At 42.6% G+C, this 27,638-nt stretch overlaps 1 protein-coding gene across 2 annotated transcripts in view; it reads right to left on the bottom strand.

Moving 5' to 3' along the window:
* Nucleotides 1–6,202: 6,202 nt before the first annotated feature.
* The window catches only part of LOC309415239 (5'-AMP-activated protein kinase catalytic subunit alpha-1-like), a gene marked incomplete at both ends in the record, with an annotated part of 67,810 nt that continues 46,374 nt past the window's right edge, over nt 6,203–27,638 (bottom strand). Inside the window, 7 exons of one of the 2 annotated variants that reach the window (XM_082012698.1) lie at nt 6,203–6,447; nt 10,115–10,241; nt 11,567–12,053; nt 20,654–20,878; nt 21,810–21,897; nt 25,698–25,842; nt 26,773–26,908. In XM_082012698.1, the coding sequence (XP_081868824.1) occupies nt 6,203–6,447; nt 10,115–10,241; nt 11,567–12,053; nt 20,654–20,878; nt 21,810–21,897; nt 25,698–25,842; nt 26,773–26,908 (1,453 nt within the window). The remainder of the gene's footprint in view (nt 6,448–10,114; nt 10,242–11,566; nt 12,054–20,653; nt 20,879–21,809; nt 21,898–25,697; nt 25,843–26,772; nt 26,909–27,638) is intronic. The other variant, XM_082012699.1, reaches the window with a different exon arrangement.

Raw genomic sequence — 27,638 nt, 5'->3', positions numbered from 1 at the left:
ATTGTTCCAGTTCTCTTGCTAATATGTTTACCAAATAGTGTGGGACTATTCTTGAATCCTTGTGGTAGCACCATTCAGCATAACTGCTATTTCCTTCCTGTCGTTGGGTTTTCCCATTCAAAGGCAGACAGCATTTGACTGTTCAGTTTCTTGTTCTTCCTGGTTTCTTTGTGGCCCAAACCAGAGGGATTACTGCATCCATGACTTCGCTGGGTATATCGTCACTGTCCTCTTGCTTATTCCTATCCTGTAAATTTGTCAGCAGGCATATCTGTGCTTTCCGTGCCATCTCTGGTGGAATATAGATCTTAACCAAATTCTCAGAGAAGGTTAGTTGTGCACAAAGTTTACAAAGTCTCATCCTAGCAGTGGCCATGGGCACTCTGGCATATAAAGAAACTCATGGGTTAATTTAGTACTGCCAATCACACATTCCATTAGTTTTAAGAAAGGCCTGGTCATCTGCTTTCCCTTTGCCCCAACAATGGGGATTGTCGGTTTACTTAAAGGTCCCTTACAGCTAGTCAAGACACAATAAGTTGCTCCACTATCAATTAAGAAATCAGTAGTTTCATTCCCCAGCTTAACTGGAACCAGGAGATTGGCTGGGGATATTTTGATAATGTCCCCTGGTCCCCCTCAGTCTATATCTTCCTCCAAGATCATAAGATTAACATCTTCCGTCAAGTTTGAGTTCTCCTTCACCTGCCCCCAATACCCACATCATTATTTGCTAAAGCACCAGTGAGTGCCACTGCTAGCATAGATGTTTATGCTTTGGCTTGACTGTTTTTCTTTCTCCCCCCACCATCTTCCCTATTATTATAGGCTTTATAAAGTATTTCTATTAATTCCGTAATGGGTTTCCATTTGCTTCTTCAGTCTCATTTGATTTTTTTTTATTATGTCTGGCGATGACTGTGCCATAAACCATCCATTAAACATTTTCCTATTACTTTCATCATCTGGATCAAAACCTGTCCATTTATATGCTGCCTCTCGTATCCACTCGTAGAATGCAGACAGGGTTTCATCAGGCCCTTGTCTAATTTCATATACTTTAGATAGATAGGTTCCTTTGTTTCGGCACCCCGCCTTTTCATCTGTCCCCACAGCCTGTTGAAGGGGTGCCTGGATAACAGGACCTTGACCCCTTGTTCGGCGAGCAATTGGACTAAAAGTTTCACTCCCTTCCCTTATGTCGGCAAGAGCAGCTGCTCCCGCAGCCCCTCCTCCAGCCCCTTCCAATTCTCTTCCCTTTAGAGAACGGACCGGTGGAGCCAGTAAAAACACATTCTCCTCTGGAGGAGGCTCTAATCCCTTCTTCCCGGTCCCACATCCGATGCAACAACTTTTCTCATCCTTCTCGTCCTCCTGTTCAGCATCCAATACATAAATCCCGTTCCCTCCTTCATGCATATTTAACAACATACACTTCCTTCTAGTACCATAATAATTCCTTACAGTCATAAAAGCATCCACATATGGCATTTCATCCCACTTCCCTTCACGTTTACAAAGACAGCATCAATTGCAAGATAGTATTACATTTCAAAGACTCACCTTCAGGCCATTTTTCCCCTTAATTCAAGAAATACTGTGGCCACCACTGACTACAATTTTTTCATTTTTTCTTTAGTCAAAGGATCTCCTCCAAACTTTTTCCAGTTTTTCAATATACACCCCAGGGGAGTACAAGGAGAAGTCGCGGTAGAGGATGCCGCACCCATTTTTGTTCACCAAATTATATTATCCTGAAACAAAGGTCTGAGACAAGGAAGAAGGTTTTAACATGTAAAATCAATCAAATGTGAGTTTTGTAAATTTCCTTTTGTATGTGAGGATTGTGTAAGATGATAAACTACTGTGGAGAACTTCTTCTATCTTAAGCAAGCAACTGGCAGGAACCGATAAGAACCAGTACAATGTTAAAATACAAGCTAAGCAAGTAGATAAGAAAAGAGTTCCTCTGGAGGACAGACAAGTTAAGGGGACCAAGTACTGCAAAAAACCACCAGAGACCACCAGAGGACCACCGACTCATTTAACAGCACATGTGTCAGGGACATTTGAGTATGTTAAACATTTCTGGGAAATGTCATGAATATGCTAACAATTGCAATGAATATGGATGTATGTACTCTATATAATTCAGATGCTGGTAACACGAGGCACGCGTGTTAGGAGGAGATATCCCCCATGTGTCCGGCGCTGTAATAAAGACATCTGCTTAATAACACTTTGATGTTATTAAGTTTGAATTTCTTAAGTTTGGATTTCTTTGAATCAATCCAATTACTATACCCTATCGGTCTGGACCTTTAATAATCTACCACTGCACACTGCTCCGGCCTTGCTGGTCGATTAAGGCCCCCTGCCAAGCATTACTGTATGACTTACGTGGAGATCAATTCCTCCGGCCCCCCTGGTCAGTCGACCCCCCTGGTTGATAATTTTACCTGAAACTTTTAGTGAAAAGAGCAGCACCTCGACCTAAAACTTCAAGCTCTCCCCCACTTTGTCCCAGAAGTACCTCTAGTAGGCATTGCACCTTTGAGTCGCTCACCGTCACGGTGCCAGAGTGGACCTGGAGGAGTTCCTGAACAAGAGGTCGGTGCGCGCTGGAGTCCTGTCTGGTCCGACCCTCCGCCGCCAGGAATGGTAAGACGATCCGGGCAAGGCCTTAAGGCTATCCCACCTGGGTCGCCAAAATGTTGCCCCGAAAAGCAGGATCTTTACCCGGTATGCAAGGCCAACATTCACACAGGGTCGAGGTATTCCTTTTATTGCAGGTTTGCACAAAGCTGGAAGCTAGGTGGTATCCCACAAAGCTAGCTTAGCTCGGTACAAAGACTACAGCGTATTTATATTGTTACATGAATAGCAAAACAATGAAAAAACAGACCAAGCTTACATTCATTGATTAGTGACTACTATATCACTTGCTATTGGTTGCATGTATTTAAATTAGCATGCATGCTCCTAGAAAGTGTGTGTGGGTAATTTGCATAGCTCCTCAATTGAGTCGGTGGTTGTGATCTCCCTCTGCCACCTTTGCCTTTACCCTAGTTATTGTGAAATTTCGTTGACTTCATGCCGGTAGCCTTCTCCTATTCTTGTTATCTTCCTTGTGGCAAGACGTTTATTTTATCAGTCCCTGAAGCCCCCTTTTTGGTTCCTCCTCCAGAGACTGGCGATTAGTAAGGCATGCAAGTTGACACAATCTTGCTAAATTCACACAATACAGCTGCTCAGCTTAATGGTTAACATTTATCTTCAACTTCTCACACTCCTGCCAGAAACTTACAGATATCAAGACAAAGTAAAAACAATGGTTGCTTTAATGCACAAAAGAGCCAAAAAAGTATATAAAATTAAAAGCTATTTGCACCTTGACACACCTTGCATTTGTAGTCAGCATTACAAATTTACAAACCTGGAGCAGATACCATTTGCAGATATTTAGTTTAACATGCAAGAGACCCTTTCAGTGATCCCAAATCAGTTCCAGATGAGGAATTATTGCAATAAAAGAAAAATCTGTGCATTTGTTATATTGTACAAGTGCAATATTTAATAATTTCAAAATAAAATGTAATGAAAATGTGCACATCAATTTATTCAGTACATCAGAACCAATTCTTACAAGGCTAAAAACCCCCCAAAAAACCAAAACAAAACTTAAGTAGGATTTGCAGCTGGTCCCTCATGTTGACATCTCAGTCTCAGGAGTTTAAACCCAAAGCTTTATTTAAGAGAAATCTTCCACTTTGAGATATAGTAATACAACCTTGCATTACAGGGACCATGTGCGACACTTGAGAACAAAGAACAGAAGTTGTAACTTGTACCTACATACTAGGCAGACCACACCATTGCCCAGTTCAGAATGCAGTTACAGCAGCTCCAGGGCTTAAACAGCTTTAAGTTTCTTCAAACTCTGTGCTGCACATATTCATAACATGAATTTCTGAACTAAAGTCAGTTGGCCTGGATTAAACCATTCTTATAGCTGTAGCTAGCAGTTTTCAGCTAGTCATTGGCAAGAACCTCCATTCATTTTAAGAGTCCAGGTTTCACTGTTCATAGTAATGCCTTGATTTCCAGTTTCTAACTGGGAGAACAATCTTCGAAACAGAGTAGGTCATGAAGTTTAGTTTGAAGAGAACGCTCATTCTTGAATGCAAAACTAAATGTTTTATGACATACAGTTTATTGTTTAATGTTTACATCTATTAGTGCTAGATGAAAATGGAACTGTGGATAATTACATACAGTTTACAAGAGATTAAATGTTTCTGTGCAAGTACTAGCTGTGATTTTAACATTTATGGTTCAATTTTCAAATGCTATAACTCTGAACGTCCCCCACTTCCTTCTTGCCTGAGCTTTTTATTGCTGAGCATGATGTCATATGGTCTGGAATATCCCTTTGGTCACTTGGGGTCAGCTGTCCTGGCTGTGTCCCCTCCCAGCTTCCCGTGCACCCCCAGCCTACTCACTGGTGGGGTGGTGTGAGAAGCAGAAAAGGCCTTGACTCTGTGTAAGCACCGCTCAGCATAAACTAAAACATGCCTGTATTATCAACACTGTTTCCAGCACAAATCCAAAACATAGCCCCATACTAGCTACTCTGTAGACAATTAACTCTATCCCAGCCAAAACCAGCACATTCTCCACCCCTTATTCCATACCATTTACATCATGCCTAGGTCCCACACTATACAATAAATCTTCATTACCCACCACCCCCCTTCCTTTGATATAATACACAGATATCATTCCCTTAGTCTATGGAACCACCCCTGTAAAATGTCCACAAAGTGTCCATTGAGTTCATTTAGTCTATGACTTTGAGCTCCATCTATTGTGGTGGTCACTCAGGACAGGAGAGGTGGGGTGTTGCATGGAGTTACTGGGCACCAAACCCAGCTCAGGTCAGGTCACTGCTGCACTTCTGTGCAAGTACTAGCTGTGATTTTAACATTTATGGTTCAATTTTCTTCCTGAAACATTGCAAAAACCATAAATGCAGAAGGATTAATGTCATTGGTAATGGCAATCTACTGTTGAAAACTTTTTGAATATTAGCAGTCAAGTTGTCATGATCAGTTTTAAATGTTCAACTGAAAAGTTGGACTATTAATGCCACAATTTAAATGGCAAAGTTCACTATAAAGGTGGCTTGGGAAAACCTAAACCTATATATGTAGTTTCAACTACAAAGTGAATTCTATATAATATATGCTAAGATAGCATACGATATAAACAGCTGTATCAAAGTATTAACATATATTTAAAAAAATATAAATTTTAGATTCTGGAATAGCATGCAAGAGCCCTTAGGGCTGTGCTCTTAACTACATGCACACATTTATAAGTAACAGGATTCTCAGCCTGCAGTAGCAGTGGGGAGCTGCTGTGCTGCTACCATACTAAGGTATGATCTAGCAAATCTGCACAGATCAGGAACCTGCTGACAGTTATCCTTCACAGAGCAACATTTTGTTTCAGCCCACGGGGTGCCAAGCCTTATCAGCATTAAGTCTCACCACTGTTGTGGCTTCAATTGTTCTACTTAAAGCACACAGAATTTTACATTACAGAGCACCCACATGCATTTACACCTGGTTGGATTTGTGTGCATTTAATCAAATTTATCCATTATTAAAAGTAGTACATTATAATGCATTAAAGTATTCTTTATCAGTTACTGTCAAATAAGGGGGAGGAAACAGCAGTTTTAAGACATTACTGTTAGATGTTGACAATTCCGATCAACTGAGGTACAATTGTAGATGATGACCAACAAGTCATACTTAGGTCATTGAACTAGTAAGTGTACATTTACTTACAGTGCATCAGACATATGTATTACCAGTGAAAAAACCAAGAAGGTCCATGTAACTTAAATGTTATATGAAGTCTAATGTGCAATGAATGTAAAGTGTTATGAACACTGCCCCAAGGGCATGTGACTTCCTGTACCTGTATTATGCTATTGGACAGCAGACAATCAGAATTCACTCCAGATTCAAAATAATATACATAACTGCCCATAATCATTCCAATCCCTCTACAAACTGCATTCTGTGGCTAGATTTTCAGTGCCTTAGTTACTTTAACTCAATTATAACTGGAAGCATCTGACTATGATTTATGCACGCTTATTGCTGTAAAAGAAATAAGCCCACCTTCAAAATTATTGTGCAAGTATTTTAATAAGATTTGCACACATCTCAAAGAATTCTATTGTATGACTCCCTGGTCTTGAAGTTAAGTCAGCTTTAGATGAGTCAAGCAAAGAGGTCATTGATGGGGTAAGGGTTGTATCTGCAGATTTTCCTTGTGCATCAGCATCTGTATCTCTTTGACTGGATCTACAGTTGCTCACAGAACCAGATCTCCGTGGACTTGCAGTCCCAGATTTTGCTTCAGTAGTTTCATCTGGGGGAAAGTGGAGAGAGAAGGAAAATTAGTTATCAGTATCAAATCAGTCATAGGAACAGCAAACATCTTCCCCTTCTCACACTTCTAATCTTGTTTTTTAAATTTTGAGTGATACATAAAAAGCTTTTGCAAACTGTATATAGTTGAAACAAAATAAAAGCTTATACACATAGCAACACAGAAATCAAATGTCCTTATTCAAATTACTTTTGTACTCTGAACTGTGGTCCAGGACTATCTGATCCAGTTTAGACCGGCACTCGCCATATTTTTCATTAAATAGTTACAGCACCTAATAGTTCAACTGATTTAGTTTAAACTTAAAACAGAAACAGGATAACATCATAAAGTTAACTGAAACAACAGTTCGAACATTTTGGAGATGCTTTTTACTAGTATTGACTTTATTTTTATTATATTTGTTGTCTTTCTATTTGGTTATTTATACTTTGTTATTTATATTTTTATAATACTTAATTGATGCGTTAATTGCTAACATCTACATTAATTCATCCTTCACTGTTAGAAGTTTTTCCCCTTAATATGCATTTGGGCTGCAGCAGTTTAAGTTTACTTCTAAGATGGAAGTATTTCCTCCTCATACTGGAAATGATGTTCAGCTGAAATATTTCTATTCGTACTTTAAATACTCAACATGAGTCTTGACTCACACCTGACACCAGAAAACATTATTCCCAGGAGAAATTAGTGAACACAGCACAGATTCCTTTTCACATCTGCTGTGGTTTAAACCCAGACAGCAACGAAGCACCACACAGCCACTCACTCACTCCCCCCCGGTGGGATGGGGGAGAGAATAGGAAGGGTAAAAGTGAGAAAACTCATGGGTTGAGATAAAGAAAGTTTAATAGGTAAAGCAAAAACTGCACAAGCAAGCAAAGCAAAAGAAGGAATTCATTCACTACTTCCCATCGGCAGGCAGGTGTTCAGCCATCTCCAGGAAACCAGGGCTCCATCACGCGTAATGGTTACTTGGGAAGACAAATGCTATAACTCTGAACGTCCCCCACTTCCTTCTTGCCTGAGCTTTTTATTGCTGAGCATGATGTCATATGGTCTGGAATATCCCTTTGGTCACTTGGGGTCAGCTGTCCTGGCTGTGTCCCCTCCCAGCTTCCCGTGCACCCCCAGCCTACTTGCTGGTGGGGTGGTGTGAGAAGCAGAAAAGGCCTTGACTCTGTGTAAGCACCGCTCAGCATAAACTAAAACATGCCTGTATTATCAACACTGTTTCCAGCACAAATCCAAAACATAGCCCCATACTAGCTACTCTGTAGACAATTAACTCTATCCCAGCCAAAACCAGCACATTCTCCACCCCTTATTCCATACCATTTACATCATGCCTAGGTCCCACACTATACAATAAATCTTCATTACCCACCACCCCCCTTCCTTTGATATAATACACAGATATCATTCCCTTAGTCTATGGAACCACCCCTGTAAAATGTCCACAAAGTGTCCATTGAGTTCATTTAGTCTATGACTTTGAGCTCCATCTATTGTGGTGGTCACTCAGGACAGGAGAGGTGGGGTGTTGCATGGAGTTACTGGGCACCAAACCCAGCTCAGGTCAGGTCACTGCTGCACTTGCACTGCTTCTTGTGAGACTTGTCCTCCAATGGTTCAGGTGGTTCCTGCTATAGTAATTCCTATAACATGCTTTACCTATTAAACTGTCTTTATCTCAACCCATGAGTTTTCTCACTTTTACCCTTCCTATTCTCTCCCCCATCCTGTCATGGGGGTAGTGAGTGAGCAGCTGTGTGGTGCTTAGTTGCTGACTGGGCTTAAACCATAACAGAGTTGTATGCTGTGTTACTGTCACTCTATAAAATATTTTTCTACAGGTTACTCCAACTGCTTTCAACACTTCACTTACTGCATGCATACAATTCCCATCTCAAATTTTGCCTACTACTAGCATTGGTGGGTTGGACCTCGCTGGCAGCTAAGTCCCCAGCCAGTGATCCATTTATGTACTTTCTGGAGGGTTACTGATTACATGATTAGTTTAACTTTTGTACAGATTTCTTTAGCCTAATAACTGTGTGATTATGTTTAACAGCCTACTCTCATTGTCCTTAGGCTATACGTGCCTCAAGGCTAACATTTCATCTATGTGTAAATAGTTCATCACAAGAAATGCATGCTTGTAGAACCAAGAGGCCTCATGAAATTAAGACAAAGAAGAGTTAAGAGCAAGGACTGAGAGATTAATGAGTACAGAGAAGATATCTTAACCTTGAGAATAGAAATATCCTAGCAGGAGTGCTCTAACAAGGATGATAAGAAGGAACCGCTTGGCTGTACAACAGAAGGGGCAAACATCCAAGGAGAAGAAATTATCCTCAGGAGACCCGTGACCATAAGAGGGAAAAAGGAGTAGGGGGCTAACTCCCCAAACGACCACTGACGACCATCCGAGACCCCCGTGCATGTGTAGTGTAGTTTTGCAACGCCAGCATTATGTAAATGTAGTAGATAGGCAGGGAGGCGGAGATTTCTTGGAAAATGTGTGAATATTCATGTCTTTAAGGTATATAAAGGATGAACTTTTGTTTCAGGGCATGCATGTTAGGTGGAGCGATCCCCTGTGCATCCAGCGCTGCAATAAAGAATGCCTGGTTTCTAAAACTTCAAACTGAGTGTTAAGAGGGTTTTCTTGCCGACTTTTTTGGTAACACCAGCCCCTCATTCATTCCACTATCTCAGTGCAGTGGAGGAAGAGGATTGGAACAACAAAAGCAAGAGAACTCACAGGCTGAGATAAACAATATTTAATAAGAGGAAGGAGGAAAAAAAAGAAAAAAAAAAAAGGAAAAAGTGATGTAAAGGCAACCACTTACCACCTCCTACAAGCCAACTAATGCCCAGCCAGTCTCTGAGCAATGACTACCTTCCCCTCAGTTTTTTTGATAAGCATGACATCATATGGCATGGAGTATCCCTTTGGTCAGTCTGGGTCAGCTGTTCAGGTTGTTTTCCCTCCAAAGTTCTTGTTTACCCCACGCCTACTCATTGGGTACAGCACAGTGCAGAAAGAGAAAGACTAGATACTATGCAAGTGCTGCTCAGCAACAGCCAGAACACTGGTGTGTTTTCTACACTGTTTTAGTCACAGATTGAAAACACAGCACCATAGAGGCTGCTACAAAGAAAATTAACTCCATCTCAGCCAGACCCAGCACAGCAATGTACTGCCCAAGTCAAATTTGCATGCCTAGATGCCAAGCTTTATCTTCACTAGGAAAATATGATCACATACTTACTTCAGATCTAAATTAATCTTTAAATTTGGGGGTGAGGCCCCAAAGGCAGTTTAGGTTGATCCAAATCTCACCTCCTACAGCCCTCCCCCTTTTGCACCAGTGGTATTAGTGCTGGTGCAGACACAAAATGGAGCAGTTCAGGAGTCGATATAGCTAAAAAGTGATTATTTAAGGGACGAAGCAGCTAACCATCTGGTCACAGGAACACTAGACCAGGAAGGAATAAAGAAATGCTAATTCAGATCTAGCTGGGCTTAAAGTAATAAAGGGCAAAACTTACTTCACTTCTAAACAAGTAAATTAAGACATATGTGCATTTAGTATTATTTCCCTTACAACTCCATTAACTTATGTAAGTTTTGACATACCATCAATGCTACGGAAGTCCAGTAAGTATGTCCTGCTGTCCACCTGATACAACTGTAGACTCATTTTGGAATACGCACTTGTCACTGGATTCTTCCTTCGAACACGCAGATAGTATGGATTTACAACCTAGTACAAAAGAGATTTGAGTTAGTAACTAGAACTGCTTGAGAAGCACTGCATATTGTTTTTCTTATTTCAACTCACTGGTATTATCAAGTGATTTCAGGCTTACCTGTCACAGTGATGTCAAAAGGAGGAAAGTTATACTGGTTAACTCACTTTTGGTTTTGAAGCCATGGAAAGTGAGGTGGAAAGCTCCTACCAAGCCTAGAGTATGGAATTTGAACTATACTGTATAGTGGCTTGGTTATCTGATTTTCCAACTTATAATTTGGATTAGTCAATGTTGGATAAGTATCAAGTGAAAGCTCTGACCTTACCTTACCTTGCCTAATTTTAATACAAAAATCAACTCCCACTTGTGCATAATGAATATGGAAATATAAGACCGCCTTAGTATAATGAGTGAAGTAATAGAGAATGCATAAAAGAACCTTTGTTATATAAGATTGTATAGCCTATAATGATTTTTGTTGTGTATGTTTCCTTGTAAGAGAATTGTATAAAACCTCAGCTTGTCTCCCCCGAGGGTGTGCTGGATTTGCGATTTATTGCCTAGCACCTGAAACAAGGATCTAAAACAATTATAAGGTTTTAGCATGTGTCACTAATCAACTGTAAGTTTTGAAAATTTCTTAATATATGGAAGGTTATTGATTACATGATTAGTTTAACTTTTGTACAGATTTCTTTAGCCTAATAACTGTGTGATTATGTTTAACAGCCTACTCTCATAGTCCTTAGGCTATACTTGCCTCAAGGCTAACATTGTAACTATGTGTAAACAGTTAATCACAAGGAAAGCAGGCCTCATGAAAATTAAAGCAAAGAAGAGTTAAGAGCAAGGACTGAGAAATTAAAGAGAACAGAGAAGATATCTTAACCTTGAGCACAGAGACAGACTGGCAGGAATGCTCTAACAAGGATGATAAGAAGGAACCGCTTGGCTGGACAACAGAAGGGGCAAACATCCAAGGAGAAGAAATTATCCTCGAGAGATCCGTGACCATAAAAGGGAAAAAGGAGTAGGGGACTAACTCCCCAAACAACCACGGACAACCACCTGAGACCCCCGCGCATGCATAGTGTAGTTTTGCACCGCCAGCTTTATGTAAATGTAGTAGATAAGCAAGGAGGCGGAGATATCTCAGAAAATGTGTGAATATTCATGTCTTTAAGGTATATAAAGGATGAACTTTTGTTTCAGCGCACTAATGTTAGGAGGAGATATCCCCCATGCATCCAGTGCTGCAATAAAGATGTTTACTTAATAACAATTCGATGTTATTGAGTTTAAATTTCTTTAACTTTTTTGAACCATATTCTTTTACCTTCCACTCATAATCCAGTTGTTTAATTGCTCGACAAACTTCAGCCATGATATCATTAGGTCGACTCTGACTTCGTATTCCCAAGTGCCACTTGGCTCTTCTTACACCTTGGTGTTTTGACTTCTGTGGATTCAACTCATCAAGAGTATGGCGGGGACGTGGTGCTTCAGCTACTAAGAATGGCACTCTTTCTGGATGAGGGCGAGACAGACTGTTATCATCAAGAAAAGAATCCGGTGGGCTTGTAGCCAAGTAGAAGTCTTTGGCCTCATTCATTATTCTTCTATTATCTATAATGAGGTGATAAGCAACCACTAAAGGGTCCTGATGATTTTGGCTGTATAGACAACTTAGCACTTCCTCTTCAGTACATTCAAACTTCTCACACACTTCTTTTAAGGCTTCATCATCAATCATGGTAGAGCTATATGATGGGTCTTCAGGAAACAAGTATTTGGGAAGGTCCCACTTAAACCATTCATGTTCCCTAGATTTAAAAATAAAAAGTCTGAGTATATATATGTAAAGCAATCCTTTCTAGTATTAAATTATTTTAAAAATAAAATTATTGTTAGTTTGTACAAAAAACCCACAGTTGTCAGTCCAAGTCCCCTTCTGTGCAGCGCAACAGTACATAATGGAAAGTAATCACCTCCACAAGATTTTGCTAGACTTTTTGCAGGAGACTGAAAAAAATCCTCTTTCCTGTAAGGGTTTCAACTACCTGATCTCCAAAAATATCTTTGTATAACTCATCAACCAGCTTTTTATATAAATGGTTGTTTTTGGGGTTTTTTTTTTATTGCCACTGTTGTCCCACATACCTTCAACACCACTATCTTAGTTTTGAGATATTTTCAACTGAAATTTGTATGCTACCCACTTGTACTCCCCAAGTACATACATAACAATACATAATAAATTGAAGAAATCTTGATACTGAAGAGTTTCTTTGGTAGATGTTTGGATAAGGATTTCTGAGTATTCAAGGCACATGCTACCCACCCCCAACAAGCTGCCTATAATTTTTTCATTTAGAAAACCCCCTGCTGTCTCGAAGACTTAAAGAGTTGGGGGAAGGCTATGGAATAGTCAATCCGTATCTCTTTACTACTGTATTCATGGGCTAGTGTTCATAAGAGGGAAAAGGAAATATACAGAAGTGTCCTGGTTTCAGCCAGGATAGAGCTGGTTTTCCTCACAGAAGCTAGTGTGAGACTGTGTTTTGGATTTGGGATGAGGAACTGTTGATAATGTGCTGATGTTTTGGGTTGTTGCTGAGCCGTCAAGGACAGTCCAGCTTCTTGTGCTGGCCTGCCAGCGAGCAGGCTGGGGGTGCACGGGGAGCTGGGAGGGGACACAGCCGGGACAGCTGACCCAGACTGGCCAAAGAGATATTCCCTACCATACGACGTCATGCCCAGTACATAAACTGGAGTTGGCCGGGGGGGCGGAAATCGCTGCTCGGGGACGGGCTGTCGATCACGGGGTGGTGAGCAATTTCTGTATTGGGCATCACTTGTTCTTATACATTCCTTTGTTGGTATTATCATTATTGTTCCCTTCTTTCTTTCTGTCCTATTAAACCGTGTTTATCTCAACCCATGAGGTTTTTCCTAATTCTCTCCCCCGTCCCGCTGTGGGAGGGAGAGTGAGCGAGCGGCTGCGTGGTGCTTAGTTGCCGGCTGGGGCTAAACCACGACAGTCCTTTTTGGCGCCCAACGTGGGGCCCGAGGCTTGAGATAATAACGGTTGCAGGTCACAATATCAGTTTGATTTGCATCATGCTCTCGTCTTTGCTGTACATGTTAAGGATTGGTGTTGGTTTCTGTGGGCTGCTGTACTCTGCAATGATTAGTAATGTCTCGCCTGTGAATTTTGTTTTTAGAGCACTGACCTTGAGCTTAATGTGGTATCATCTGAGCTCTGTACTAAAGCCGTTACTGTATTTTGGCTACAGTCTTGTGGAGACGATTAGCAATTATACTTCTGCCTCTGAAAGGTTTTTTATGGAGGAAATGCAGAATGGTACCTTTGATACCCTCTATCATAACATTTCCTCCTTCATCACAATAATTTTTCAGTATTTTGAACACCCTTGGCTGGTTAAAATACCTCTATTGCTACTTCTGGGGAACATGGTTTCAGTTTTGTCTAAGGTTGGCAAGCAATTTAAGAATATCACCCGGAGATCTGCCCCAAGGCTGGATAGTTATGAATGGCAGGGCGTGTGGAACAGCATGGGCAAATGCCTGGGGCGGTGGGCACCTCCGGTGTTTTGGAGCTTCACTCCTGAACAAGTGCAGAATCCTGATAAACTAGCAGAATATCTGGAAGAAGTATGCTGTCAGCCTGGCAGCTCCAAGGAGACACAAATCATTGCCATGTGCTGGGGCCTGGCCCATGCCTACCGAACCCTATTTAACACTATGCAAAGGGGAGAGGGGCTCTCTGGGTCTGATGGCAATGTGGCAGGCACTGTGACTACTCCAACGTCTGTAGCAGGCACTGTCACTACTCCAACCCCCACGGCGGGCACTGTAGCTACTCAGACTGTTGCAGCTGAACCAGAGGACCAGCCCATCCCGGTATCAGTTGCCCCTGTACAAAAGAAGAAATCTTGGAAGCGGAAGTCAGCTCGTTTAGTAAGGGAGGAGGAAGATCCTGCTAAGAAGGAGCCAGAGGAAGAGAGTGAGGAGGCAGAGTGCTCTGAAGCAGGGCCATCACAAGCACGGAAGAGGGAAGAGAGCGAGTCATCACTTGAAGAGGAGGAAGAGGAAGAACTTATAAAAGAGACGGTAACTACCCGATCTCTATCCCTGAGTGAATTGCGAGATATGCGAAAGGATTTCAGCCGTCGTCCGGGTGAGCACATTGTCACCTGGCTGCTCCGATGCTGGGATAATGGGGCCAGTAGCCTGGAATTAGAGGGTAGGGAAGCCAAGCAGCTGGGATCCCTTTCTAGGGAAGGGGGCATTGACAAAGCAATTGGAAAAGGTGCACAAGTCCTCAGCCTCTGGAGACGACTCCTGTCGGGTGTGAAGGAAAGGTATCCCTTCAAGGAAGATGTTCTATGTCACCCAGGCAAGTGGACCACCATGGAGAAAGGTATCCAGTACCTGAGGGAGCTAGCGGTGCTGGAAGTGATTTATGGTGACTTGGACAATGGACAATCATCCAAAGATCCAGATGAAGTCAATTGCACGCAACCTATGTGGCGGAAGTTTGTACGGAGTGCACCATCATCATATGCCAACTCATTAGCAGTAATGGCCTGGAAGGACGGAGAGAGACCAACGGTGGATGAATTGGCTGGCCAACTCCGGCAATACGAAGAAAGTCTCTCTTCCTCCCTACGGGCCTGCGTCTCTGCTATAGAGAAACTGTCCCGAGAGTTCCGGCAATTCAAAGAGGATATGCCCTACCCTCCACCCATACGGACCAGTGTCTCAGCCATTAGGAGTAAGCGCTCTTCTGTTCAAGAGAGAAGATATAGAGGATACACACCACGAGCCACCCTGTGGTTTCAATTGCGTGACTACGGAGAGGACATGAGGAGGTGGGATGGAAAACCTACCTCGACCCTAGAGGCACGAGTACGCGAGCTGCAAGGAAAAACAATTACAAAAGGGGGTTCAGGTTCCTCGAGGAAAATCGTCGCTCCACTTTCCAGTGGGCAGCTTCCCAGAAAGAATAGAAGAGCTGATCTCACCTCTGATCCTCTTGAAGGGACTTCTGATTCCTATTTACAAGAAGTGGGTAACGAGTACTATGAGCAGGATTAGAGGGGCCCTGCCTCCAGCCAGGCGGAGGAGAGGGACAACCGAGTTTATTGGACTGTGTGGATTAGATGGCCTGGCACGTCAGACCCACAGGAATATAAGGCTTTAGTGGACACCGGTGCACAATGTACCCTGATGCCATCAAGCCATATAGGGGCAGAACCCATCTGTATTTCTGGAGTGACAGGGGGATCCCAACAGCTGACTGTACTGGAGGCTGAAGTGAGCCTAACTGGGAATGAGTGGCAGAAGCACCCCATTGTGACTGGCCCGGAGGCTCCGTGCATCCTGGGCATAGACTACCTCAGCAGAGGGTATTTCAAGGACCCAAAAGGGTACCGGTGGGCTTTTGGTATAGCTGCCTTGGAGACGGAAGAAATTAAACAGCTGTCCACCTTGCCTGGTCTCTCAGAGGACCCTTCTGTGGTGGGGTTGCTCAGGGTCAAAGAACAACAGGTGCCGATCGCTACCACAACAGTGCACCGGCGGCAATATCGCACCAACAGAGACTCCCTGATCCCCATCCATGAGCTGATTCGTCGGCTGGAGAGCCAAGGAGTGATCAGCAAGACTCACTCACCCTTCAACAGCCCCATATGGCCAGTGCGAAAGTCTAATGGAGAGTGGAGACTGACAGTAGACTATCGTGGCCTGAATGAAGTCACGCCACCACTGAGCGCTGCTGTGCCGGACATGCTAGAACTTCAATATGAACTGGAGTCAAAGGCAGCCAAGTGGTACGCCACCATTGATATTGCTAACGCGTTTTTCTCGATCCCTTTGGCAGCAGAGTGCAGGCCACAGTTTGCTTTCACTTGGAGAGGTGTCCAATACACCTGGAATCGACTTCCCCAGGGGTGGAAACACAGCCCTACCATTTGCCATGGGCTGATACAAACTGCACTGGAACAGGGTGAAGCTCCAGAGCATCTGCAATACATTGATGACATCATCGTATGGGGCAACACAGCAGAAGAAGTTTTCGAGAAAGGGAAGAAAATAATTCAAGTCCTTCTGAAAGCTGGTTTTGCTATAAAGCAAAGTAAAGTCAAGGGACCTGCACAAGAGATCCAGTTTTTAGGAATAAAATGGCAAGATGGACGTCGACAGATCCCAACGGATGTGATCAACAAAATAACAGCTATGTCTCCACCAACTAGCAAAAAAGAAACACAAGCATTTCTGGGTGTTGTGGGTTTCTGGAGAATGCATATTCCAAATTACAGTCTGATTGTAAGCCCTCTTTATCAAGTGACCCGGAAGAAGAACGATTTTAAATGGGGCCCTGAGCAACGACAAGCCTTCGAACAAATCAAACAGGAGATAGTTCATGCCGTAGCCCTTGGGCCAGTCCGGGCAGGACAAGATGTTAAAAATGTGCTCTACACGGCAGCCGGGGAGAATGGCCCTACCTGGAGTCTCTGGCAGAAGGCACCAGGAGAGACTCGAGGTCGACCTCTAGGGTTTTGGAGTCGAGGATATAGGGGATCTGAGTCCCGCTATACTCCAACTGAAAAGGAGATATTGGCGGCATATGAAGGAGTTCGAGCTGCCTCAGAAGTGGTTGGTACTGAAGCACAGCTCCTCCTGGCACCCCGACTGCCGGTGCTGGGCTGGATGTTCAAAGGGAGGGTCCCCTCTACGCATCATGTGACTGATGCTACGTGGAGTAAGTGGGTCGCGCTTATTACACAGCGGGCTCGAATAGGAAATCTTAATCGCCCGGGAATCTTGGAAGTGATCATGGACTGGCCAGAAGGCAAAGATTTTGGAATATCACCGGAAGAGGAGGTGGCGCGTGCTGAAGAGGCTCCACCATATAATGAACTGCCAGAGAACGAAAGGCAATATGCCCTGTTTACTGATGGGTCCTGTCGTATTGTAGGCAAACATCGAAGGTGGAAAGCTGCTGTATGGAGCCCTATACGACGAGTTGCAGAAGTGGCTGAAGGACAAGGTGAATCAAGTCAGTTTGCGGAGGTGAAAGCCATCCAGCTGGCTTTAGATATTGCTGAACGAGAAAAATGGCCAGTACTCTATCTTTATACTGACTCATGGATGGTAGCAAATGCTCTATGGGGGTGGCTGCAGCAATGGAAGCAGAGCAACTGGCAACGCAGAGGCAAGCCCATCTGGGCTGCTGAATTGTGGCAAGATATTGCTGCCCGACTAGAGAATCTCGTCATAAAAGTACGTCACGTAGATGCTCACGTACCCAAGAGTCGGGCCACCGAAGAACATCAAAACAACCATCAGGTGGATCAGGCTGCTAAGATTGAAGTGGCTCAGGTGGATCTGGACTGGCAACATAAGGGTGAATTATTTATAGCTCGGTGGGCCCATGACACCTCAGGCCATCAGGGAAGAGATGCAACATATAGATGGGCTCGGGATCGAGGGGTGGACCTGACCATGGATGCTATTGCACAGGTTATCCATGAATGTGAAACGTGTGCTGCGATCAAACAAGCCAAGCGGTTAAAGCCTCTCTGGTATGAAGGACGATGGTTGAAATATAAATATGGGGAGGCCTGGCAGATTGACTATATCACACTTCCACAAACTCGCCAAGGCAAGCGCTATGTGCTTACCATGGTGGAAGCAACCACCGGATGGCTGGAAACATACCCTGTGCCCCATGCCACCGCCCGGAACACTATCCTGGGCCTTGAAAAGCAAGTCTTATGGCGACATGGCACCCCCGAAAGAATTGAGTCAGACAATGGGACTCATTTCCGAAACAACCTCATAGACACCTGGGCCAAAGAGCACGGCATTGAGTGGGTGTATCATATCCCCTATCATGCACCAGCTTCCGGAAAAATTGAACGATACAACGGACTGTTAAAGACTACACTGAGAGCAATGGGTGATGGGACATTCAAAAATTGGGATAAACATTTAGCCAAAGCCACCTGGTTAGTCAACACTAGGGGATCTACTAATAGAGCCGGCCCTGCCCAATCAAAACTTCTACGTACTGTAGAAGGGGATAAAGTCCCTGTGGTGCATGTGAGAAACATGCTGGGGAAGACAGTCTGGGTTACTCCTGCATTAGGAAAAGGCAAACCCATTCGTGGGATTGCCTTTGCCCAGGGACCTGGGTGCACTTGGTGGGTAATGCGGAAGGATGGGGAAGTCCGATGTGTACCTCAAGGAGACTTGATTTTGGGTGAAAACAGTCAATGATTTGAATTGTATTATGTTAATTGTTCAGAATGACATTACTACTATGGCTGCTATCTACCATATCAATGGTATTATAGTAAGAATCACCCAGACTGATGAAGAATGAGCTTCACTGAAACCAAGCAACGTGCAGCAGTGATGAAACCAGAACTGGCTTCAGCAGCTTGCGCCCAACAAATCCCTCGAGATCGACATCTTCGACCTGCAGATCATGGACATGGACCGTGCCAGATGACAATCCAACACCACATACCATCTCCCCTGCCCTGAGAGACTGCTATGATGGATGAAGCCCAGAGTCATGGACTGACTGAACTCCATAGACATTTTAAGTGATGGCCCATGGACTAAGAGAGTGATATCTGTGTGTATATATTAAAGGACAGGAAGAGTAATAATGAATAATTGGAATGTATTGAAAAGTATAGGACCTGAGCATGACGTAAATGGTATGGAATAAGGGGTGGATACTGTCCTGGTTTCAGCCAGGATAGAGCTGGTTTTCCTCACAGAAGCTAGTGTGAGACTGTGTTTTGGATTTGGGATGAGGAACTGTTGATAATGTGCTGATGTTTTGGGTTGTTGCTGAGCCGTCAAGGACAGTCCAGCTTCTTGTGCTGGCCTGCCAGCGAGCAGGCTGGGGGTGCACGGGGAGCTGGGAGGGGACACAGCCGGGACAGCTGACCCAGACTGGCCAAAGAGATATTCCCTACCATACGACGTCATGCCCAGTACATAAACTGGAGTTGGCCGGGGGGGCGGAAATCGCTGCTCGGGGACGGGCTGTCGATCACGGGGTGGTGAGCAATTTCTGTATTGGGCATCACTTGTTCTTATACATTCCTTTGTTGGTATTATCATTATTGTTCCCTTCTTTCTTTCTGTCCTATTAAACCGTGTTTATCTCAACCCACGAGGTTTTTCCTAATTCTCTCCCCCGTCCCGCTGTGGGAGGGAGAGTGAGCGAGCGGCTGCGTGGTGCTTAGTTGCCGGCTGGGGCTAAACCACGACAAGCAAGTATTTAAGTTGCTCAATCATACAAAAAAAAAAAAATTTTCATGTACCTAGAGCAAGCTGTTTGACTATCTTTAAGATATATAAAGGGTGAACTTTTGTTTCAGGGCATGCACGTTAGGTGGACCGATCCCCCGTGCATCCAGTGCTGCAATAAAGAATGCCTGCCTTCTAAAACTTCAAACTGAGTGTTAGAGGGTTTTCTTGCCAACTTTTTGGGTAACACAAGAAAGTACTTCCTATTGTAATAAAGTAGCAAGGGATATGCGTACCACATTTTTTGTTCTACTGAAAGAACATGAGCGTTGCCAACTTCCTAACTTCCAACCCTAAAAGAGGAAGTATTTTCACTAAGGTAATATTTCAGAGTTCTCTCCTTAGAGCTTCTTACAAAGGAAACAGGAAAACCTAACTAAGCTACTGCATGAAGGACAGCTTTATCACCTACCATTTTTATTTATTCTACCCACTGGACACTTGTCAAAGCAGTCACCCTCTCCAGAATCTTATCTTGGAATCTGGAACCCATGAAGGCTATCTGTAGCTACAAGCTTTAACTTATCAGTATTCGATGTATCAGTTGTCACTCATACACAGGTTCATGCCAGGGTTTTGAAGCTAGAATAGAAAGTGCCATCTTACACATACAATATTCAGCCTTAACAGATGTTATTTCAGAGTCTGCAGAAATATGAATAAAAGCAGTAGTTATGAGGTTAGAGAGTCATAACTTCCCCTCACATTTACAGTACAGAATAGCAGTTCTTAACAGCAAAGAATTTTCTTGCCCAGAGAAGTCAATATAGTGCAGTTTTTGCAAACCATTCTGCAGGTAAACAGATTTGCTTTAGCAGTCTTAAATCTAGAGTTTCTCACAATTTCTATATGTAACATATATATTTGTTTTACTATGACCTCCAATAGATACTTCATTGGCCACTGGAGATCAGAGCCAGAGCTGAAGCCAAACAACCAGAAGTTGAATTTTTCATCTCAGACTATAAAACATGAACAAGCTATATGAATGATTTCTTTGTTCTGCATATTTTCACTGAGATTACCATCCCAGCACCCTGTGGTTAGACATCAGTTAATGTTTTACCTAATGTTTCTGATTGTTGCTCTCTTCATTGGATCTACTTGCAGCATGTGTTTCAGAAGACTAATTACAGATGGATTCAGGTACTGAGGGGTATAAAAGATACCATCACATATCTTCTTAAAAAGGGTTGGCACGTGATCATCATCAAATGGAAGTGTTCCACATAACAAAGCATAGAGAATAACCCCACTGCTCCAAATATCTACTTCTGGACCTGCATATAATCTGGGAAAAAGTTAACTATTAGTGATTTGTGCTTAATACATTTAAACAGATCTTTTTTTCTACTTTCTTACATTGTATCACACTAAAGAGTGTGTGAACTTGGGACAACTAATCTGCAATTACTATACCATTTCAGTGCTATGCCTCCCTTGAACTCTAGTGTCCTTCTTCAAATATGTAACAAAAGCTAGGGCACAAGTACTTAGTTTTCCTCTCTATTGTATAAAAATAATCCACAGATACAATTTAAGACAATGGTAAACTGAAAGAAACTTGCACCTACTACCAAGAAAGCCCATGTTATACATTGTTATCACTGTTTGAGTGGAATCTATGCAGTCATCTAGCCTCCAAATCTTGGAGGCTGAGAAGTTTAAGATAAGTCCATATAGCAGAACTTGTCACATCTTCTATGCTACTGCCTGAATAAAACATACTTTGGCCTCCAATCAGCAAGAGATATTTGGGTGGGTAGTCAAATATAGCAGATTTGACAATCACTGAGTCAAAAAAAAAAGGGGGAGGAAGTTACCTTCAGATTGAATATCTGTTCTGCAGCAGATATTTCACTGCTACTCAACTTCACAGTAGACTATGCCTGTATTTCTATCTGTACCTCTACTTACAAGATCTGAGCTGTAAGTGCGATTTTTAAACAAATTTAGGCACATTATACACACTGGATTTGGGACATTAGACATCACTTCCACCTTACAGGAACTATTCAAAGCTAGTTCATTGAAGCCTTAAATACTTATGAAAAATTATCAAGGCAATTAAGAATTATGAAAAATTATCAAGGCAATTAAGAATTCAGCCCACAGTTTCTCAGCATTAAGCTTGTTAATTGCGCTAGTTTTGAAACCTTTAGAATTAAGCAGCAAAATGACTGAAATACATGCACACATGTATCCAATATAAAAGAAACTACCTTCCTGAAATTACTTCTGGTGCAGCGTAGTTAGGGGAACCACAACTTGTTCTTAAAAATTCTCCATCTGACATCATATTTGATAGACCTGAAAGTGTATAAGAGTAACTACCAAAGATTCAGAGAGCAAAATGATTTCACACTGCATATACCACCTAGAAAAAATCACTAGTAATTCCAATTAGAAAGTTAAATAATTTATCTCAGTAAGGAAGCAACACTGTTTGGAATTATTGACATTTTTATATGAGAATGAAACAAGATCCAGCGTTTAGTTTACCAGAAATTTGAGTAACATCAATCCCTTATTGCACACAATCTAGGAATGTTTGAAAACATATTCATTCCAAGACAAAAACCAGTCCATTTTGGATTACACAAGCATGATAGAGAACAAAGTTGCTCTAAGGGAGAGAGCAGCATAGCAAGATAGGATTTTGGTCATTAACAAAAAAGTGTCTTAAAAATCACATTCGCTTCTAAATGCCAAAGTGGAAGATGCTACCACAGAATTGCCTAAAATTCTGTAAGAAGTTATATAGAATAAGGGAACTGAGGAGTGCACACAGCGTCGCAACAATTTAGACACCTGCACTGCTTCAACTGGTTCCTGAATCACTGCAGTTTAGTATAGCTTGATTTTAAGATACTTAGTGATTAAAGCATACTTTAGAACTAGGCAATGTTCATTCACTAGCGCTCAGCATACTCTATGAGGGCTCCTACAGGTATGTCAGCCAGAAAAGGAAGGTCAAAGAAAGTATATCCCCACTGATGAGCAAGACTAGCAGTCTGGTAACAACGGATGAGGAGAAGGCTGAGGTACTCAACAACTTCTTTGCCTTAGTCTTCACTGGCAATCTCTTTTCCCACACCTCTCGAGTGGATGGACCGCAAGATAGGGCCTGCAGGAGCAAAGTCCCTCCCACTGTAGGAGGTCAGGTTTAAGACCACCCAAGGAACCCAAACATGCACAAGTCTCTGGGCCCTGATGGGATGCATTCCAGAGTCCTGAGGGAACTGGATGATGTAGTTGCCAAGCCGCTCTCCATGATATATGAAAAGTCATGGCAGTCAGGTGGAGTCCCTCATGACTGTAAAAAAGGAAACATTGCATCCATTTTTAAAAAAGGTAGAAAGGAAGACCCTGGGAACTACTGACCTGTCAGCCTCACCTCTGTGCCTGCGAAGATCATGGAACAGATCCTCCTAGAAGCTATGCTAAGGCACACAGAGGACAGGGAGGTGATTTGAGACAGCCAGCATGGCTTCACCAAGGGCAAGTCCTGCCTGACCAACCTAGTGGCCTTCTATGATGGAGTGACCACATCAGTGGACAAGGGATGAGCTGCGGATGTCATCTATCTGGACTTCTGCAAGGCCTTTGACACGGTCCCCCACAACATCCTTCTCTCTAAATTGGAGAGATATGGATTTGTTGGGTGGATGAGGAATTGGTTAGATGGTTGCATCCAGAAGGTAGTGGTCAATGGCTCAATGTCCAGATGGAGATCGGTGACGAGTGGTGTCCCTCAAGGGTCCATATTTGGACCTGTACTGTTTAAAATCTTCATCAATGACATAGTGGGATCAAGTGCACCCTCAGCAAGTTTGCAGATGACACCAAGATGAGTGCTGCAGTTGATGCACCTGAGGGACAGGATGCCATCCAGAGGGACCTAGACAAGCTCGAGGAATGGGCCCCTGTGAACCTCATGAGGGTCTACAAGGCCAAGTGCAGGGTCCTGCACCTGGGTCAGGGCAACCCCCGGTATCAATACAGGCTGGGGGATGAAGGGATTGAGAGCAGCCATGTCGAGAAGGACTTGGGGGTACTGGTGGATGAAAAGCTGGACATGTGAGCTGGCAATGTGCGCTCACAGCCCAGAATGCCAACGGTATCCTGGGCTGCATCAAAAGAAGCGTGGCCAGCAGGTCGAGGGAGGTGATTGTGCCCCTCTACTCCACTCTGGGGAGACCCCACCTGCAGTACTGCATCCAGCTCTGGAGCCCTCAGCACAGGAAAGACATGGGCCTGTTGGAGCGGGTCCAGAGGAGGGCCACAGCAATGATCAGAGGGATGGAGCACCTCTCCTATGAGGCAAGGCTGAGAGATTTGGGGTTGTTCAGCCTGGAGAAGAGAAGGCTCCAGGAAGACCTGATTGCAGACTTCCAGTACTTAAAGGGGGCTTATAAGAAAGATGGGGACAGACTTTTTAGCAGGGCCTGTTGCAGTAGGACAAGGGGTAATGGTTTTAAACTAAAAGAGGGTAGATTTCGAATATAAGGAAAAAATTTTTCACAATGAGTGTGGTGAAACAGTGGAACAGGTTGCCCAGAGAGGTGGTAGATGCCTGTCCTGGTTTCAGCTGACATAGAGTTAATTTTCTTCATAGAAGCTAGTGTGAGGCTGTGTTTTGGATTGGGGATGAAAAAATGTTGATAACCTACTGATATTTTCAGTTGTTGCTAAGTAGTCGAGGACTGTCCAGCTTTTCATGCTGGCCTGACAGCAAGAAGGTGGGGGTGCACAGGAAGCTGGGAGGGGACACAGCTGGGACAGCTGTCCCAGACTGGCCACAGGGATATTCCATACCATATGATGACATGCTCAGTATATAAAGCTGGGATGAAGAAGAAGGAAGGGGAGGGCATTCAGAGTTATGGCCTTTTGTCTTCCTAAGTAACCATTAAGTGTGTTGGAGTCCTGCTTTCCTGGAGATGGCTGAACACCTGCCTGCCGATGGAGAGTAGTGAATGAATTCCTTTTTTTGCTCTGCTTGTGTGTGCGGCTTTTGCTTTGCCTGTTAAACTGTCTTTATCTCAACGCATGAGTTCTCTCACTTTTACCCTTTCAGTTCTCTCCGCCATCCCATCGTGGGGGAGTGAGTGAGTGGCTGCGTTGGTGCTTAGTTGCTGGCTGGGGTTAAACCACGACAGTTACAGGAAGATATTTTAGAAGTTACTGTACTTCATTTCTTTACCAGGTAAGCCATTTTACCCGAAGCATTTTCTATTTCTGCACTTGAGAAATCACTATGAATGCCTGCAGCCACATGCTTGGACACCATACTTTTAAGATATACTTGGAATACTCAGCATTACCTAGCATCTTTGAGAGTCCTCCAAGTGCTTTAAAAGGGCAGGTATTATCTACTACACCTACAAGAGATATATCATGATGATGCAGCAGTATGGATACCTTACTATGCTTATATGGTCAGGTTTCCCAATTCATATAGTTCCAAGAACTAGCTACCAGTCTTCTCAGCAGCTGTGTTAAACAGCTAGTATAAACAATTAAAGCAATTAAGCTTTCCGATTAGTTAGGCAGCTATATAGCAAAAAGCACAGGTGTTTGCAAAATTAACTGTTCTTATTTTACCTTTGATGTTTTAATTACATTTTTTCAATCACACCTTTAGAGTTTTTAAAGTGAATTTAGAGTAGTTTTGTAGGAGTAGTGTATTTTACTAGAGCAATGTGGTTCTTAAATATGATGAACTGTCCTTGCACTGTACTTTGAAGAGAGCTAAGCATCTGCATTTTACAGATGGAGAAACAGGCAATAAGAGAGTCAATTTTGAAGTGGCAAGGTGGGGAACTAAGTCTATTTAGCATTTCAGAGAAAATATTAACCAAGACCAAACAAGGCAGTTCGCAATTTCACCCAGTCACAGAAAATACCTGACTTGAAGAGAAAGCTTTAGAGGAAAACAAATTCTACACATGTGCATTTTGTTTTACGTTCATACTCTTAAGTTTTTCTTGTATTATGTCCCACCACCAGGATATTCAAGTATGCACATTTTATTAAATATTTCCCATAGTAATTAACAGGATCTACAGAACACCAGAAATGTGATCAGATAAAATAGCAATGCTTACCGAAGTCAGCTATCTTGGCATTCATGTGTGCATCAAGCAGCACATTTTCAGGCTTCAGATCTCTATGTACTACCATATGCCTGTGACAGTAATCCACACCAGAAAGGATTTGCTGGAACAGACGTCTACTTTCCTTCTCATCAAGCTAAAATAAGCAAAGGTTTTAAAAAATTTTGAGACAGTGGAAGATAACTCGAGTTTCCTTTATGAATTAAAGGAAATTTTCCCATGACCTGAAGTTATTATTAATAGTTTTGATACTTTATGCAGCAGATGATCAAAACTTGTAGCAGAAAGCTTCATAGCTTACATAATTTTGTACCACAGCTCTCAAATGACTAAACCAAAACAATACCCACCAACTCAAGAGTAACTGAAATTTCTCAATCACACTTTTGAAATTGGTTAGGCAGATATTATATACTCAGTAATTAGAAATATTAGCACCCAAACATTAACTTTGTCTAATTAGAATATCAATGAACTTTGATATTTAAGCACAGTGTAAGATTTAAGTTTACAAAAGCTGCTGACACTCAGTACAGAAGTGATAAATTTTAGATGCTACTTATGCTCCTATTAGCAGCTAGTCTCAAACAGCAGACTTAGCTGGGCATTTCCTATAAATACACCCTAATCCATGTCAAAGTTTGCTCAGTCTAACAACTAATTAAAAGAATCCTGACTATCTATGTAGATGGTTTGTCAAAAGTGACTTTAGGACATTCACAGAAACCATTCTATTGGTAGAAGAGGGTAATAAGAGCACAACAGCAGCTTTCCAATAATAGGTTATATTGAAGAAATAGTTTTCAGCTACTCCAACTGGACACATAACCATCCAGTTTGTACAGAGTAATTGTAGATTAACATACCAGTATCATTTATTTTTCAGTAGAGTGGAAAAATGCTACAAAGTCATACATAAAGATCTGAAACGTGTTAACATATAACCATTTTTAGTTTCAAAACAAGATGTAGTCATAAAGTATGTTTTAATTGCTAACCGCAAAATTAATGCTGAATATGTAAAAAACAAACCTTCATTTAACAAGAATGTTGCAAAAACAATAACAGAATGAAAGTCACTGATTTGTAGAGTTGGACTACTTCTTACCCTTCCATTTTTACAGATATAATCAAACAGTTCTCCTCCTGAAACATATTCCATCACCATGAAAATGTCAGTTGGTGTACTGATGACCTGGTACCTGATAAGAGAAGGTATCTGTTAGTCTATGCACTCAGTAAAAAAAGATAGTTACATTTAGTTAAAACCAAAGTTGTGCAAAGAGTCAGATAAAAGTATACTTTAAAAAATTTATCACCCAATTTAGAGCTACTGGAATCATAATATTTTTTCAGAAGCTATTTCCTCTCCTTTTACTATGTGATGCCATCATTGCCAAGACTAGCAGGGAACTTGTATTTCCCACCAGGAATATCAGACTTCACACTTTCAGAGGACTATTCTGAGTCCAAATGATTTCTATGAAGCCATTTACAGTGCTGCCTCATAGATATCTTAGTGCAGTGAGGAAGGAATTCAAAAGGAATTTGCTAGTATCGCAAAAGCATACACCTTTCAATCTTGACATACTGTCCTGGTTTCAGCTGGGATAGAGTTAATTTTCCTCATAGTAGCTGGTATAGTGCTGTGTTTTGGATTTGGGATGAAAATAACATTGATAACACACTGATGTTTTGAGTTGTTGCTAAGCAGTCAAGGACTGTCCAGCTTCTCATGCTGGCCTGCTAGCAAGAAGGTGGGGGGTGCACGGGAAGCTGGGAGGGAACACAACCAGGACAGCTGACCCAGGCTGGCCAAAGGGATATTCCATACCATATGATGTCATGCTCATTATATAAACTGGGGGAGATGGCTGGGGAAGGCAGTTGCTCAGGAAGGGTCTGGGCATCAGTCGGTGGGTGGCGAGCAAC

Source organism: Phaethon aethereus (assembly GCF_964289735.1).
Source record: "Phaethon aethereus genome assembly, chromosome: W".
In the NCBI taxonomy this organism is placed as follows: Eukaryota; Metazoa; Chordata; class Aves; order Phaethontiformes; family Phaethontidae; genus Phaethon; species Phaethon aethereus.
This window is presented reverse-complemented; position numbering and strand designations above follow the sequence as displayed.